The sequence below is a fragment of the Taudactylus pleione genome, unplaced genomic scaffold (genome assembly GCF_031769625.1).
Source record: "Taudactylus pleione unplaced genomic scaffold, aTauple2 ptg000391l, whole genome shotgun sequence".
Classification (NCBI taxonomy): Eukaryota; Metazoa; Chordata; class Amphibia; order Anura; family Myobatrachidae; genus Taudactylus; species Taudactylus pleione.
The window spans coordinates 16,145,062-16,162,524 of NW_028284792.1; the positions used below are offsets into that span (position 1 = coordinate 16,145,062).

At 43.2% G+C, this 17,463-nt stretch overlaps 1 protein-coding gene across 1 annotated transcript in view; it reads left to right on the forward strand.

The window, feature by feature from the left end:
- Window positions 1-261: 261 nt before the first annotated feature.
- Window positions 262-17,463, forward strand: part of CYBB (cytochrome b-245 beta chain) — a 77,049-nt gene continuing 59,847 nt past the window's right edge. The window contains exons 1-3 of the mRNA XM_088445876.1: window positions 262-343; window positions 7,310-7,405; window positions 10,549-10,659. Coding sequence (XP_088302002.1) covers window positions 299-343; window positions 7,310-7,405; window positions 10,549-10,659 — 252 coding nt within the window. The 5' untranslated portion in view covers window positions 262-298. The remainder of the gene's footprint in view (window positions 344-7,309; window positions 7,406-10,548; window positions 10,660-17,463) is intronic.

Genomic DNA, 17,463 nt, shown 5'->3' on the forward strand with positions numbered 1-17,463 from the left:
ACATCTCTAAAATCCAAACTGCCAACTTATACTTCTGTGTACACTAGATGATGTTTAGTGAACAGTAGCAAAACAACATAATGGTTATACAGTCATTGGACTGTATGAATATTTATTTTTATCCTCTTGTTAATGAGTTGTACTTTTTGTGATCACAGAGACAGGTCATGTATGAAAAAAGGGAAACAGCTTCTCGTTTTCACTTCCTCATAGATATATTGCATTGCAGCTGTGCTCTTCGGTATCTTCAGAGCAGAAGTCCTGTGCATCAGTCTTGGTGGTCAGACACTGTATAGCGATGAGCAACTGGGTGGTAAACGAAGGACTTTCCATCATCGTTGTTGTAAGTAGAAGCAAACCCTGACACGTCTTAAAGTTGTAGCTTTCACTAGGTATTACATTTTAAATCAAATCTGTGTATATATACAGAGTACAGCTCAATATGCCAACTTACACAAGATAAAAAAGAAACTGTTTTGACACAAATTTGTACCTGCAACATCAGGAAAACTGTCTTTGTAATCAAGCAAAGTTGGAGGTCAAACTCTGTCATAACAAAAATAATTAAATTGACTTATTTTAAATAAATGTATAGATTATTGATAACCACACTATTTCTTTCTTACCTTGGAAAAGTATTAAATGTGTTTAATGTCAGCAGTGAAATTATTACAGAACTAAAATTTGTTAATGAAAAATATGAAAAAATGTCACTTAATAGTGTTTGCCACCATCATCATCATCTGTATATTGGAAATGACTGATCTCCTTGCTCTTAACTGTGACAAAATGATGCCGATTAACTGTAATGTATTTTATTTAGCTAAGAGGATGATGCCTCTGCTAAAGACAAAAATACTTAAATGGGTATTAAATCTATAAATCTAGTAATTATTATACAATACATGTAATTTAACCTGAATGCAAATAGCTGTTGCTACATACAGAATGTGACAAAGGATGGGGTTAATGTATCATGCAATAAAAAGAGTGGAGAATGGTGCCAGTGGAGAAGTTGCCCATAGCAACCAGTCTCTGCCTATCATTTTATAGAATGTACTTGATAAATGCTACCTCGAAGCTAATTGGTCGCTATGGGCATCTTTTTTACTAGTCCACTTCTCCACTCATCTCACTGCTTAATGTACCGTACATCAACCCCAGAGTCATCTACTAGATGGCTTCACCTTACTGCTCCACAGCTGCTTCATGGGCAAATTGTTTCTCAATAGAAGAAAGTAGCATTCATTTGGGATGTGATTCTTGCTAGAAATCGGCTGCTGTAGCAAAATACAGCATTAACATATTTCTAATTAACTTCCAACTCTGACAAAAAGGGCCTATTTATCAAAGCCGGTCTTTCATTAAATTATTCAGACTGCAGTTTCTGCATAATTTTATGTATCACCACTAAGTAACAACAGTCTAATGCAGGAGAATTCACAGAAATGTCTTGCAAAAGGCTAAGTACCACTGCAGAATGCAGTCCCATTATTTTTAATGGGGTCTATGGTCTCACTCCTACGTACCAAACTCCAAAAAGCAAAGTTTTTCAAGTTTAATCCCACTGGTTTACGCCATCCCCAGATGGCTTAAACCACTTGCAAGTTATATTTAGTACATAACAGGGATAATCATGTAAAAAATTATTATCCCCGCTGAGTTGTACACTGAAAAAAAATTGCAGCACTTCTGCAATTTGTAATACATACAGTATGCCCCCTAATGGCTCATGTTTGGTAGTTTTGGCATTGTGTCTCCTAGACCTTAAGTTAGCTTATTCTTATTTTAATTAACTTTATTACATGCTATTTTGCAAGTCATTCTTAATTATTTTTTTTTAATCCTCTACTAATATAACAAAATCTTTAGTGCAAATAAAATGAAGGTCCTGATCTTTGCAAGGCTTATTATTGTTCTAGCAACTGGATTAAAATTTCAGCTGTGGTTGAATCGGGCTTTTCAGCTGAGGCCACATACCTAATGCAAACTCGGTGACGTTTTTACATTTCCTGGCAACTATCTGAAAAGCCACTGTACTTTATTCTGATGTGTATAGTTTAACTCAATGAATTAGAATAGCAGGATTTATGTTAACATCCTTATTTTTATTCTTTTGTATGGTTCTCAACAATGTTGGAACCCTATCTGTGATTGTATATAGGGCCTGATTCAGCTTTGGGAATAGTGAGATATAGCACGTAACTGATCATCTTAGTGAAACCATGTTGCACTGCAGGTGGGGCAGATGTAAAATGTGCAGAGAGTTAGATTTGGGAGGGGTGTGTCCAAACTGACATCTAAATTGCAGTGTAAAAATAAAGCTGTGCAGTATTTGTGGGCTACATGCAAAAGCAGCCAGTATTTACCCTACATGCAAAATAAAATGTATGTATTTGCACCCCTTGCATTGGAACATGGTTTGTCCTGGGTCACAGTTATATGCTCTTTCTCACTCTATTCCCAAAGCTGAATCAGGCCCATAATCTAATATAAAATACTGTATCATTTTTTATCTGTAAATAGCTTATTATTACTACAAAATAGTACCATTATTCTGTAGTATTATACACATTTTGCAATAATTAGACTGAGCTAATTAATACACCAGGATTTAATTTTAGATTAAATAATTTATTTAAATAAATCAGTCGCTGGGGGGGTAATTTACAAAGTACACTGCAAACTGCTCTGGTTTTACATCCTTCTGCTACAAGGGGTAGCCCAGTGCCTACTCTCCGTTCTCAGCAGCCACCTCTGTAAACTTGGAGTGTGTACCAATATGTGGAGAGGTGGGAAGTTCAACCTCCTACCCCTTTATTTACACTTCTGTTAAACACATAAACTTTTATGTTTTTTCTCCTATTCTGCATTATTTATACCGCTTTTATACCTAAATTCCGGGTCTGACCCAGAGGTTGGAACAGGGTTCCAAACCAGATCAGACCTGGAATTTAGCCGCCACCAACCCGGGATATTCCCGAGTCGGCGCCGTTCACACCTGAGCCGGGTCTGCAGTGACCCGGCTTTTCAGGTGTGGAATTGGCGCTTGGAGATGAAGTACCAAGCGCCACTGAAGCCGGCATGTGGCGCGCTCCAAGTCATCGTGACCGGGATCATGACCTTTACACTGCAGGGTTTCACGGGTCATTCCCGTGTTAAACCCTGCAAGGTACCTGGGTTGGATTGCCGGGTCACTCGACCCAGGTATCCAACCCTGTCCCCTTTTACACCCGGGTTAGCTCTGCAATAACCTGGGTTTTAGCTCTGGTGTAAAAGGAGTATTAGATTAATTTATGAAGACCCTCCAACATGACCTCTTCCACCAGGTACAAAATGCTCTTTTCCTGGAATTCCCATTTAATTTATGATTGCAGTCGCTTTTGTTGAATATAATTGATCAGAAGGGAGTTTTTACCACAGGTGACTGCAATCACAGCTGTCATGGAAAGTCCAGGAGCAGAGCCAAATATAAGTGAATTGATACAGAGCAGCTTCAGGTTACAGGGTGTGGCAAAGGCATCAGAGATCAGCACTTAATGAAAGGGATTGGTTCTAATATGAGGATCCCTTTTAATCATGGTTTGCAACTTTTGTATTTTTATTTTTTTTGCTAAACCTTTGAAACTTGTTATTTACCGTTTTATGAAAATAGTGAATGCTGTACGAGCAAAAAGTATTTTTTAGAGTTTTTGACAACACGCCACAATGGAGTAGATGTATGATAGCGTCACTTAACATGCCGCTATAACGCTTCCCGCTTTTCCTCTTTACCGAGGCGAAGCAGGAAGCACTACCGATGAGATGTAAGAACATCTCATCGGCCGGAGAGGGGGAGCGTTAACTCCCCCCTCCGGCGCTACCCGCTAGAGACCACGGTGCATCAGCCTAGTGCTGATGCCCTGTGTCTCTGTCCTGGCCGGCTCCACTGAGCATGCGCGGGATCTCGCAAGTATTGCGAGATCCCCGCGTGCAGCCTGGAGCCGGCAGCAGCCCCAGCAGGGACAGCGCTGTCCCTGCTGTGGGGATAGGGCATCGCCGGGCTGTAGCTGTCGATAACGACAGCTACAGCGGGCCGAACGGTCAGGCGATCTGTCCGTTCGTATATGGCCCAGACTATCGACGCTGCTATCTTGTAGATAGCAGCGCCGATAATGACAGGGGCGCACAGCGCCTCTGTCATTTACCGCCCAGACCCCCTATCATACATCGGGGAGAAGCGGTATCAGCGCACATAACGTGCGCTGATACCGCTTCTGGACTTCATACATCTCCCCCAATGTATTTTGCCCCTCGCAAAATCTTTACAACACTTGATATATACATTGCCTACTATTTTTGTATGTACTATATTACACTTTATGAATGTCCATTGCTTTTCCTGTTATTCCTCTACTTCTTTGTAATATGCTTTACTTCCCCACTGCAGGGGGCTGCAGATTTTTTTGTGGTACCTTCATGTAAAAAAAAAAAAAAAAGAATTAATAATAATAATAATAATAATAATAATATGAAAAATTTATCAAAAGAGATAACAAAGTTTAAATCCAAAATGTTTTCCAAGATTCAAACAACAAGAAAAAAATATCAGGCCACTATATGTTAACAATTACTGTAGAAGATAGTGCAGATCTTTTAGATTTTTTTTTATCTATATACACTAAGAAGTAAAAAGTAACAGGAAATATATACACATCATTAAATGTTACATATCTAACACAAGATGAGGCGTAGTTTAGGGGTCTATGAACTAATAATCGCAGTACTGCCACAATTATGTATCCATCTCGCCGGGAATATTTAAATTTTTAATGAAAATATCCCTTCTATGTACCAAGGGGAACTCGCAGGGACAACGGTAGCTGTAACCGATGTCCCTGCGAGTTATAGCCCTGGCATTTAGGAGAGGTCTGTCACAGTAGTGTCAGCCTCCAGCCCAGGCCGGCTGGCCAGAGTCAGCATGCGCACAGTATCAGCTTCCGGAGACTCTCCTGCAGGGAGAAAGATCTATCTCCTGCACCTTCAGATTTTTGGAGTTAAGTACATAGAGATCACATCATAGTCCCCTATTGACAATAATGGGGACTGCGATCTGAATGGATAAATAGCACTTTGCCAGAGATTTCTGTGAAATATCCTGCATTGTGCTATTAGTACATAGGTACAATACATAAAAGTATGCAGACTCTGCACTTTCTGCATAATTTGATGTAAAAATCAGCTTGATACATATGCCTCTTAGTAATGTCCTAACAACAATATTAAGGCAGTTAATGCACCTGGCCAAGATGACATAGACCCATGTGTACTAAAGGAAAGTAGGTTCAGTAATTGATGGACCACCATTTCTTATATTGATGGAAAGCAGAGGTGATACCAGTCTTTATAAAGAAATCAGAATCAGAACCAGCAAATTATAGATCTGTGTCTTACCAGTTATGAGTAAATTATTTGGAGAGATTATGAGGGATGTGATTTAGAGACATGTTGTAAAAAAATAAATATTTTATAATAGTCAGTATGAAAAATGGTCATACATAATATATAAGAATTGCTTAAGTTGTTATTTTGGAATTTTACTAAGCGTGTTTAGTACTTGCTCTACATTACAGTCTAATAACATAAGAGGGATATCTAGAATTAAAAGCATGTACACTGGTGGGGACTGGGTAGAAAACAGAAGGTAGTTACAAATGCTACATATTCAGACAGTACATTCCAACCAATCAACTAGTTGGACAGAAAATCTTTAGATGTGTGGCCAGCTTTAGGCTATTAGAGGGTACACAGGAGATTGGTATTAGGGCCCTGCACATTTTATTAATGACTTAATAAATGGCCTGGACAGTAAGGTGCCCATGTTTGCCAAGAATACTAAGCTACATATAAATATAACATAGACCATGGAATGTAGCTTTCTGTAAAAAAAATCACAAAGTGGGTAATGAAATGGCAGGTGCAATTTAATGTCAATAAATCTAGGTTTATACAACTCGGCCATGGTAATAACTAGGCTAATTGCACATTAGATGGAATGCAAATGAGGTAAATTGCTGTAGAATAGGACTACAGATTATTTTAGTTGACAAAAAGCTAAGTAACAGTATGCAATGCAAGGCAGCAGCTGCAGAGGCAATAACTGTCCTGAGATAAACATAAAGTGGGAGAAGTGCACATGATGCAAGCCTAGTGTTACCACTGAGTAAGGCACATCTTGAATAAGGTGTACAGTTTTTGTTACCTGTAAGTAGGACATAGGAGAACCAGAGAGAGAGACAGGCCTCATAAATAAAAGGAATTGAAGGATTATTATTTTAGAAAAGCTATTGTACTTTGTTTGTTTTGCAAACATGACACCTTAAGGGGCATATGTATCAAAGCTTGATGTGAGATAAAATTGTGAAATATATTACCAACCTATCAGCTTCTAACTTACATTTTGCAGGCTGTGTTTAAGAAATGATAGTTTGGAGCTGATTGGTTGGTGATTATATATTTCACAATTTTATCTCACATCAAGCTTTGATACATATGGCCCTAAATGTGATCTTATGAACATTATTAAACTATGTCAATGTAATTTTAGAAAATGTGAGTAAATGTGAGTAACCTCTCGCACTTTTTAAACTCGGCCAGTGTAATAGAGTCCGAGAACATGCAAACTCGCATGTTTTAAGACTTAAAAAACTCTCACGATTTAAACTTTCTTCCAGATGTTTTCCCATTTTGAAGATACAACGCGACGAATATAATAATGTGAGGTTACTGCTAAACTCTCACATTTTCGAAACTCGCACCCTATTACATTTGGCCCTTCATATGATGGACCACAATGAGCATTGGAAATGGTTCTTTACTGTAAGGGGGCTTCAGCTGGGGAATTCCTTACCCAATGAGATGCCCAAGGCAAACCTACTAACACTATGTAAAAGCTGATTGGATTACTTTTTTTTGTTTGTTTACAATGAATGGTATCTGTAGCTGTAATTACTGAAGACCAGTATGGAGGTCATTGAACCATGGCATGATTATGATTGTTAGGCTCCGGAACATTATTCTTCCTTTGTGACGCAATAGTCACACTGAGGGTTTAGTTTTACCTTTTTCTACAATTTTTGTTTCTAAAAGGTCTTGCAATCTTGCTAAATATATTACTATGTTATTTTCTGAAAACATCATTGTTTATCAGAATTATGTGATGTATTTATACTGCGCAATAAAAGATACACAGCATATATTGCAACATTTTGTAAATGAGTGATGTTAACAATTACATTCCAATTAATAATTCATTGTTATTATCTTGCAGCTGGCATGGCTGGGGCTGAATGCATTTCTTTTCTGGAATTTCTACCTTGTCTACGATGATGGCATACAATACTTTTACTCTAGAGAGATATACGGGGTAAGTATCTGTGCTAGTGCTTGTCCACTTGCTTTTATCTCTACACATTGAGATTGATTAGGAATCATGCCATAGCAATGTCTGTATCAGACTGGCATGCCAAGGTATGTGTTACGTATAGGTTTTTAGATGGTGGATGTGATCATGTTTCTCCTACAGTTCCCTGTGTCTGACCATAGCCAAACTCACCCGAACATGCAGCTTGCACATATCAGTGAGATACGTGCAGGCTGCATGTGTGTATTTGCTGCATAAAAACTGTAAAATATAGATAAAAAAATGATGTGTGATTCCCACCTAAAAGCATAACAAGCCCGGGGCTCCTGAGCCAGGCCTGGTTCTAAATATACAAGGGACAAAATATGTAGGAGTTCCCCGTATTTTATGTACCAGCACTGGGTCTGAGAGCCAGTCCTGGTTTTAAAAATATGGGGCAAAATGGCGTGGGGTTCCCCAGATTTTTAAAACCAGCACTGTGCTCCAACTAGCAGGATTGTAATGCCACAGCCAGGGGATCATTTCACCGGGTCACCACCGGCCAAAGCATTAACACCCCAAACTAGTCAGCCCAGCCGGGGATCCCAGGAGAGGTGGGGACCACCCCAATAAAGGGGTCCCCCTCTCCTGGATACCCCAGGCCTGGGTTTTTCCCTGCACCCCTGGTCGGTGGGTGCAGGGGTAATAGTGTTAATAATAGATGTGTACTATTATTTTTTACAGTGGGACTACAGGTGCCAGCGTGCCTGCCCTTTGGCACTTTGGGAACTACAAGTGCCAGCAGGCGGCCGGCACCAGTACCACCACCGGAAAAAAAATTGTAAAACAATGACAGTACACACACCATAGAAAGTATAATTTTATTACATACAAAACATACACATACATACTTACCTTGTCCCCAGTGATCTATCCCCTTCTCCAGTAGCAATCCTCGGTTATCCTTAAAAAAAAAAAAATACTCACCTACCTTCTTGCACAGGTCGGTTTGCTAGCTTATTGTTACCATGAGTAAAAGAACATGTGGGGCACAGAGGTAGAGTACATGAACATGTTCAGTGTAACCGCTAAATTAGGACATGACAATGCATAGGCACTTGAGGCACATGCCTAGGGTCACCACTTGCTGAGGGCAGCACTTGGCCACTTGTTTTATTATATTTAGTCTGAAATTTCCCTGTAACTATTTCCACTGTACTGTACGGCATCTTGAATAGAGTATGGATGAGTAGGACATACATAGACTGTGCGGGCCTCGGAGCTGGCAAGTCAGCAGATGGGCCTGGTAGGTACCTGGCCATTATCAGAGGCATCTCTCTGACTGGGTTAAAGATGCAGCAAGATATGTTACCAGTACACACTACTCTCCAGATGGCATACAGTATGGTACAGTGTCAATATTTTGTAGTTACTGGGAAATTTCAAAAACTGTTTCCAGGTATCAATTTGTTTTATTACTGCCAGGTACAAGCGTCAAAGTACCACCCTGCCTCATTAAATTCAAAACAAGCATCAAAGTGCCCCACAGCCCCATTAAATTATATTATACTGGTAGTCTACAAATTAGGGCTAATAACCTAATAATGAAAATAATAAAATTAGGAGGGGGGGGGGGGTCATCCACTAATGCTGTACCTAGAAGCGGTCTTCATCCTAAATTTTCAATAGAAATCAATATAGTATTCAATCTGGGCCTGATTCAGAGCCGGACGCTATTTGCGGTCGTTCGTCCAGAAAATAGGGGTGGCTATCCAAATGAACCGTTCGCTCTTTGCGGTCTGTTCACGCCTCTATGTCTGAACGAGCGAACAAAACTTGCGGTCGTTTTTTGAAAAAATACGCCCCCTGGCCGCTCGCATCCTACATGTCCACTATTTATTAGATTAATCGAGTACTTCAACCAGGGTATGAACTGCTCGCTATTCTTGTGGTTGGTTTTTGCTACCACAATTTTGTGAGCAGTTCTGGCTATAAAATAACCCAGTGATGTGGTCAATGACGCTGCTGTATTAATTATGCACACACATAAAACGCCAGTTTTGACCTTTAAGCACGCCTGCGTTCGGATCTCCACTCCCCGTTTTCAGGCACCTTCCCCTGTTACCACCCACATACGCCTCCTCCTGTCACTCAAATTATCAGGCATTCGCTATTTTGCGAGCACATGAATTTCGGCCGCACTGACTGGTTCGCGCATGTGTATAACGATCCGTACGCATGCACAGTTGGGCAAACATCGCTCGGAGCGAACGAGCGGCCGCTTACGAGCGGCTCTGAATCAGGCCCTCTGTCCTTTCCAGGTATTGCTTAGTAGATTTAGGGCCCCATTTATTAACAAAGCTAAACACCAGCAGCATTGTTCATTTAGTATCGCAGTGATACAAACGAAGATGCCACTGGTATTTATCAATACTTACCCCTCCGGCGGGGTCCAGATGTCCTCCGCTCAGCTGCTGGCAGCCTAACGTTGCCAGCGACGGGCTTCTGTGTAATGCGCATGCGCAACGGTCCGTCTGCACATGTGCATTGCACTTCAACCTGGCGGGGACCCGGTAGTGCCTGGAAGGCTTCGCTGAAGCCGGAAAGGCAGTGCTGTGTCACCACTATCAATTGGAACTGCATCGCTCTCACCATCTAAAGATGGCGAGAACGATGCTGTGACAAATAGCGGTAATCTTAGATTACCACTGTTTGTTGAATACAGAAAGGATGACATAACCCCTTTAGCGAGCACTCAAGGGGTTATGCATCCTTGATGAACTGGGCCCCTAATTTTTTAGATTTTATGCATTTTCATCTGGTTTTCATTGCTGAAAGATTGTAGGAACACTACTGAAAAGGGCATGAGGGTGGATGAATGTAATAGCTAAACATTCACGATGAGAGATATAATCTAAGGAGCATCATTGATACTAGAGATATTATAAATCAAAATTATATTTTTTAATAGGAATACAAATATATTTATTAACATTTACTTATATAGGACAATCATATTCTGTTTTGCCTTACAATTGGGAATAAAGCAATAATAGAACAGTAAAAAAACAGGACTGGGTAATAACAGACAAACAAAGAGGTTTGAGGGTCCTGTTTGCAAGCTTACACTATTAACGTTACTTATGTATTATAATGTTGTATTGCAGTCAGCCCTAGCTTGGGCCAGAGCTCCAGCAGCCTGTCTGAACTTTAACTGCTTGCTCATCCTACTGCCCGTATGTCGAAACCTACTTTCCTTTCTACGTGGATCCAGTGCGGTAAGAATATAGCAATAATGGTTTCCTAAGTCAAGAAAACAGTTTGCTCTGACTGTTACTGTTTCCGAGTAATTACAATACACGAGATGTTACAACTTGGCCATCCCTACTACTATATTATCTGGATCAATAATGATGACACATTGGCATTTTTTCAATGTCTTCCAAGAGATGTTTAACTTATTTAAATAAGACTAAAAATGTTCTACATATTCAGACTTCTTGACTTTGCCAATCGTGTCAGTCAGAACCGGATTATAGACAAGGCGTCACAAGGGCCGTAGAGAGCAGGGATGGGCCAGGGTACTGGAGGGGGCATATGTCAGTCAGAGCCAGATTACAGACAAGGCGTCACAAAGGCCGTAGAGAGCAGGGAAGGGCCAGGGTACTGGAGGGGGCATATGTCAGTCAGAGCCAGATTACAGACAAGGCGTCACACGGGCCATAGAGAGCGGGGACGGACCAGGGTACTGGAGGGGGCATATGTCAGTCTGAGCTGGATTACAGACAAGGCGTCACACGGGCCATAGAGAGCAGGGGGAGGGCCAGGGTACTGGAGGGGACATATGTCAGTCAGAGCTGGATTACAGACAAGGCGTCACAAGGGCCATAGGGAGCAGGGATGGGCCAGGGTACTGGAGGGGGCATATGTCAGTCAGAGCCAGATTACAGACAAGGCGTCACACGGGCCATAAAGAGCCGGTGGAGGGCCAGGGTACTGGAGGGGGCATATGTCAGTCAGAGCCAGATTACAGACAAGGCGTCACAAAGGCCGTAGAGAGCAGGGAAGGGCCAGGGTACTGGAGGGGGCATATGTCAGTCAGAGCCAGATTACAGACAAGGCGTCACACGGGCCATAGAGAGCGGGGACGGACCAGGGTACTGGAGGGGGCATATGTCAGTCTGAGCTGGATTACAGACAAGGCGTCACACGGGCCATAGAGAGCAGGGGGAGGGCCAGGGTACTGGAGGGGACATATGTCAGTCAGAGCTGGATTACAGACAAGGCGTCACAAGGGCCATAGGGAGCAGGGATGGGCCAGGGTACTGGAGGGGGCATATGTCAGTCAGAGCCAGATTACAGACAAGGCGTCACACGGGCCATAAAGAGCCGGTGGAGGGCCAGGGTACTGGAGGGGGCATATGTCAGTCAGAGCCAGATTACAGACAAGGCACCATAAGGGCCATAAAGAGCGGGGGCGGGCCAGGGTACTGGAGGGGGCATATGTCAGTCAGAGCCAGATTACAGACAAGGCACCATAAGGGCCATAAAGAGTGGGGGCGGGCCAGGGTACTGGAGGGGGCATATGTCAGTCAGAACTGGATTACAGACAAGGCATCACATAGGCCATAGAGATTGGAGGAGAGCCAGGGTACTGGAGGGGGCATATGTCAGTCAGAACTGGATTACAGACAAGGCATCACATGGGCCATAGAGAGTGGAGGAGAGCCAGGGTACTGGAGGGGGCATGACCACATGGAGACATGACCACACCCCTTACAAAAGCTATATATGTGAGGCACCGCATATTGCACAGGTGGGGCGCTGAGCACCCCTCAGCCAGGGGCTGATCCAGGAGTGGGGGTAGTCAGTGCAATCGCTCCTTCAGCACAGCAGGCATAGAGATACTGTCACTGCAGTCTCTCTGGACCCTCCACAGTCCAGCACGCATCAGTCACTGACAGATAAGAAGTCTTACGGGGGGAGGTTGGGCACTTCAACAAGCCCATTCGGGTAATTAGTACCTGCTCTCCACCCCTGTCTGCATTTTTTTCCCTTTATTAGTCACCCAATAGTGGAGGTCCAATCACAAGCGGGGGAGTTGCAAGCCAGGAATAGGAGGCAGGGAATGTGGTTAAAAAGTGGCACACCCCAGGAAGTCAGGATGGTCGGGAAATTTTATATAGATTATAATATATATTATATTCATTCAAATCTGCCAGTAAATAACATTGATTATCTTGTTACAATGGCACCTATAGGGGCGGGATCTATTAGGCATCAATTGAACACCCAATTCTTGCTGATATGTTGGAAGCAGGAAAAATGGGCAAGCGTGAGTATCTGAGCATCTTTGGCAAGTGCCCATTTCTGATGGCTAGATGACTGGGTCAGAGCATCTCCAAAATGGCAGGTCATGTGAGGTTTTCCCAGTCTGCAGTGGTTAGTACCTGCCAAAAGTAGTCCAAGGAAGGACAACCAGTGAACTGGCAACAGGGGCTGAATTGCACGGAGAATAAAGGCTAGCCCGTCTGGTCCAATCCCAAATTAGAACTACAATAGCGCAAATTGCTGAAAAACTATTCTGGCTGTGATAGAAAGGTGTCAGAGCAGACAGTGCATCACAGCTTGCTGCATATTGGACTGCGTAGCTAAAGACTGGTCAGAGTGCCCATGCACCTGTCCACCGATGAAAGCGCCTATAATGGGCATGTGAGCATCAGAACTTGACCATGGAACAATGGAAAAAGGTAGCCTGGTCTGATGAATCATGTTTACTTTTACATCTTGTGGCCCGTCTGGTGTATGTGTGTCGTTTACTGGGCAAAAAAATGTGTGTGATGCTCTGGGCAATGTTCTGCTAGGAAACCTTGGGTCCGTACATTCATGAGGCTGTTACAGTGACACAAATCACCTACCTAAACATTGTTGGAGAGCAAGTACACCCCTTCATGGCAACGGTATTCGCTGATGTTTGTGGCCTCTTTCAGCACTATATTACGTCCTACCACACTGCAAAAGTGTCAGGAATTGTTTGAGGACCATTGTTTGAGGAAAAAGAGTTGAAGGTGTTGTCCTGGCCTCCAAATTCTCCAAATCTCAATCCAATCAAGCATCTGTGGAATTTGCTGGAGAAATAAGTCTGAGCCAATGAGACCTTACCTCGCTACTTACAGGACATAAAGGATCTGCTGCTAACATCTTGGTGCCAGATGTCAAACATATATAGACTTTTATTAATTGCAGTATATACGGTATACCACATATATCTTCAGGATATTACAGAGTATATAGGACATACATATGCGGGTGTGGGGGCACAATACAAAAACATAAATGGGTGAAATGTATAATAGAGGACAAAGAACATAACATAGATCAGACTGGTATAGGGGGAGAGTAAAACGCAGTATATAAAGATGGAGAAGCACAATATTGCATATACAGATGAGGGAGGCCACAAAACGAGATATACAGATGGGGCAACATGTAGGGGATCTGATGTACCTTACAAGGGGTACGTGGGGTAAACTTGTGCCTTGTTCGCTCCCCCTCATGTCAAAAGCTGGCTACGCCACTGTTTCTGTCCCTAGTTTAGTCTCACTAGGTGACTGATGAAAGACTGTAAAATTATTGCTTACTGTAAAATCAAATGCAATTCAAGCATTGGCGCCAGTAGCACAGATTCTAAATGACTAAGATGTGCAAAGGTCAGGGTCATAGGTAAAGAAGCTAATCAAACTATTCAAGACTTAAAGGCCTATTCATCATCGGAGGCCGTATGGCCCCCAATGATTAGGTATTGATCTTGCTGCGAGGAATACTTTAGTATCCAACTCACAGCGGGGGAAACTTTACACCGGAGCAATTCATCATTGCGCCTATGCGGGGACAGCTGCTCCTAAAAGCAGCTGTCCCCTTGGTTAGTATCACAGCTACAAAAGTAGCTGCATTACTTACCTCCTCCCCATCGTCCCGGCAAAGCCGCCGGGGAGGTAGTCAGGGCCGGCAACAGAAATCTCGGGGCCCAGTACAGTGATGTCTCTGGGGACCCCACCTTCTCACCACCACCCCCGATCCCGCATATCCCATCCCTGCATGTGTAATATGTGAAGCATGATATGTTAACTGAAATATATGCCAGCCTTTAAATAAAGTGAAAATACACTATGGCTTAACACACTTTCTCTCTGTCACTGATGATGCAGTCTGTAGTACTTGTCTGCCCTCTCTTGCAAGGTCTTCTTGATGACAGTGCTGTCAGGGGTAGGAAGGATGGTGTTTGCAGCCAGCCATCCTCAGTCATCAGCCCCTCATCACTGTCCTCAAATTCAGCCTCTCATCACCATCTTCAGCGCAGAACCCCCTATCACCTTCCTCTGCCCCCAGCCCCTATCACCTTCCTCTGCCCCATCCTCTATCCCCTGCCTCTGTCACCTTCCCCTACCCCCAGCCCCCATCAACTTCCTCTGCCCCAGCCCCCCTCATCTTCCTCTGTCCTCTTCACCTTCCTCCATCCCCTATCACCTTCTTCTGTCCCCAGTCCATTTCACCTTCCTCTACCCCAGCCCCTATCAGCTTCCTCTGCCCTGTTCACCTTCCTCCATCCCCAGTCCCTATCACCTTCATCTATCCCCAAGTCCTATCACCTTCCCCTGCCCCCAGCCCTTATCACCATCCCCTTTCACCTTTTTCTGTCCCCAGCACCTATTATCTTCCTTTGCCCCCAGCCCCTATTCCTCTATGTTGTTGCTAGGGTAGTCATGTCACTTCCAAGTCCCTATCACGAAGGGGAACTAAGCTCTACCTTGTTGCTAGATCCAAGTCTCCAGCGCAGTCTGCTTAATGGGCAAGGAAGACATGCGGTCACATGACCTATGACATCAGGCTGCCGCGTTGCTCACTAAAGGTCATGCCTGGCCCAGGCTGCAGCTGATCCACCTGGAAGAGCCCAGCGCTACAAGGAAGGTGGAGCTGGGTCTGGGTGGCGGCTATGGGTCCCGGTGGCCGTGGCCCCATTTTATGCCCGTCTGATCCTCGGGGCCCCTCTGGACCTCGGGGCCCGGTACGGGTGTCCCCTTAGTCCCCCCCTGTCGCCAGACCTGGAGGTAGTAAGGAGGCAGTGGAGAGATCCGCTCGGATCCCTCTTCGCATCCCCGGACCTCCTTCCCATGATGGCGCTTGTTCTCGCAAGCAAACTGAAAGTTTTCGGAGTTTGCTGAATATCAGGTGGTCCATTTGGGACCCCTGATGATGAATAGCCTGGTAACTGAAATATGCGGAAACTAGCATTTCCGCATGGTTACGGGCCATTTATCAATGATGAATAGGTCCCACAGTGGGAGATTCAGCTTAGAATGGAATTGCAAAGCTGCACGCAGACAGGTTTGCAATTCCATCCTTGCTAATATGCAAATGCAGCGGGAGGTGTCTGACACCCCCTGCTGCATTTGCCATCCCAGCAATGTGACTGAGGTCACAGGCTGGGATCACCATTGCGTGCAATGCTGAATTAGCGCCATTGTTCCTTGACCTCAAACACAACCTATCAAATATCAAAATTAACTTTAGTTTGACTACTGAGGTGTGTATTTGAAAACTGCAAAATCTGTGTCAAGTTTGAGATTAAAGATCAAATAAAAATTTTGCAGTTTAAAGACAATGGGCAAAATTTACTAAGCGGCAGTTTGACGGTGGTTTCTATTCTATTCTAAACCCCGGCGGTTTGGTGGCGATTTCTATTCTATTCTAAACCCCGGGGGTTTGGTTGTGGTTTTGCAGTGGTTTCTAAATGACAGCCCTGTTCTATTCTATTCTAAAATGTGTTCTGACTGTGGTGTGGCGGCGGTTTTGCTTTCTGCAGATTTACTAAGGCCAAAACCGCTGCAAAACTGCCATCAAAACACATTTTAGAATAGAATAGAATAGAACAGGGCTGTCATTTATAAACCACTGAAAAAACCGACACCAAACCGCCGTCAAACCGCCACTTAGTAAATTTTGCCTAATGAATTAAGCTATCAAATGTTTTCTGCCTGTCCAACTATTTTTAAAGTTTTTTTCAATTCAAACAGCAAATCTTACTGTGTTTGAATTTGAGGCCCATTATACTTCACAGGTATGTGCCTGAGGGGTCTATTCAGCAACAGTGTCGATGTTGCCCAGAATATTATCGGGCAACATCGTCACGATATTTTATCAATTATGATAAAATATGTAAGCTATTCAGCATTATCTTCTGCAGGGACTGCGTTTGCGGTAACACGCTGTCCCTAAGATGCCACAGAAGGCATTGTTTTCGGGATTCCGAAAACAATCCCTTCTGTTTGTTCCCTGCGCATGCTCAGTCATGCGCTCGGGAACAGTCTCCGTTCTGGCTTCCCGGTGACCGCGGAGGGATAAGTACAGTTCCAGCCTCCTGATATTGATTGATATGTGTAGACAGGCTTTACACTAGCCTGTATACATGTATATTTATGTGCTTTTATATTTAACATTTATATATAAATGTTAAATATAATCGCACATAAATATACATGTATACAGGCTAGTATAAGCCTGTATACACATATCAATCAATTTCAGGGGGTTTAAAAGTCTCTAGAGTGACTTACCTGCCGCCGATCACCGGGAACCTGGAACGGAGGCTGGGCGGGCTAGCAAGATGCTGCAGAGACTTATGGGAAAATGTCCCTCTGTCCCTGCAGTTTTCGGGAAATATAAGTATGTTCTTCATGTAACGCCATTCTGAAATGGCATTATATAAAGGAAATATTTATCGAGTGATTTAACACCTTTTGCTTTGCTGAATAGCAAAAAGTGTTAAAGCACTGTAGAAATCAATGGCTGATCCCTACAGTGCGGTATTCAGCGAGACGGGAATCAATGGAGAAGATAATTGCGTTATCTTCTCCATTATCCCATTGCTGAATAGGGGATTTACATAAAAAATACGGAAATCATAGTTTCCAAATTTTTTATGTAAAAAAATCAATGCTGAATAGACCCCTGAGCCTCCTGATTGCGAGCAACAATAGAGGCCGCCCATAGTTGCACACAGGAAACAATGGCCCTCATTCAGA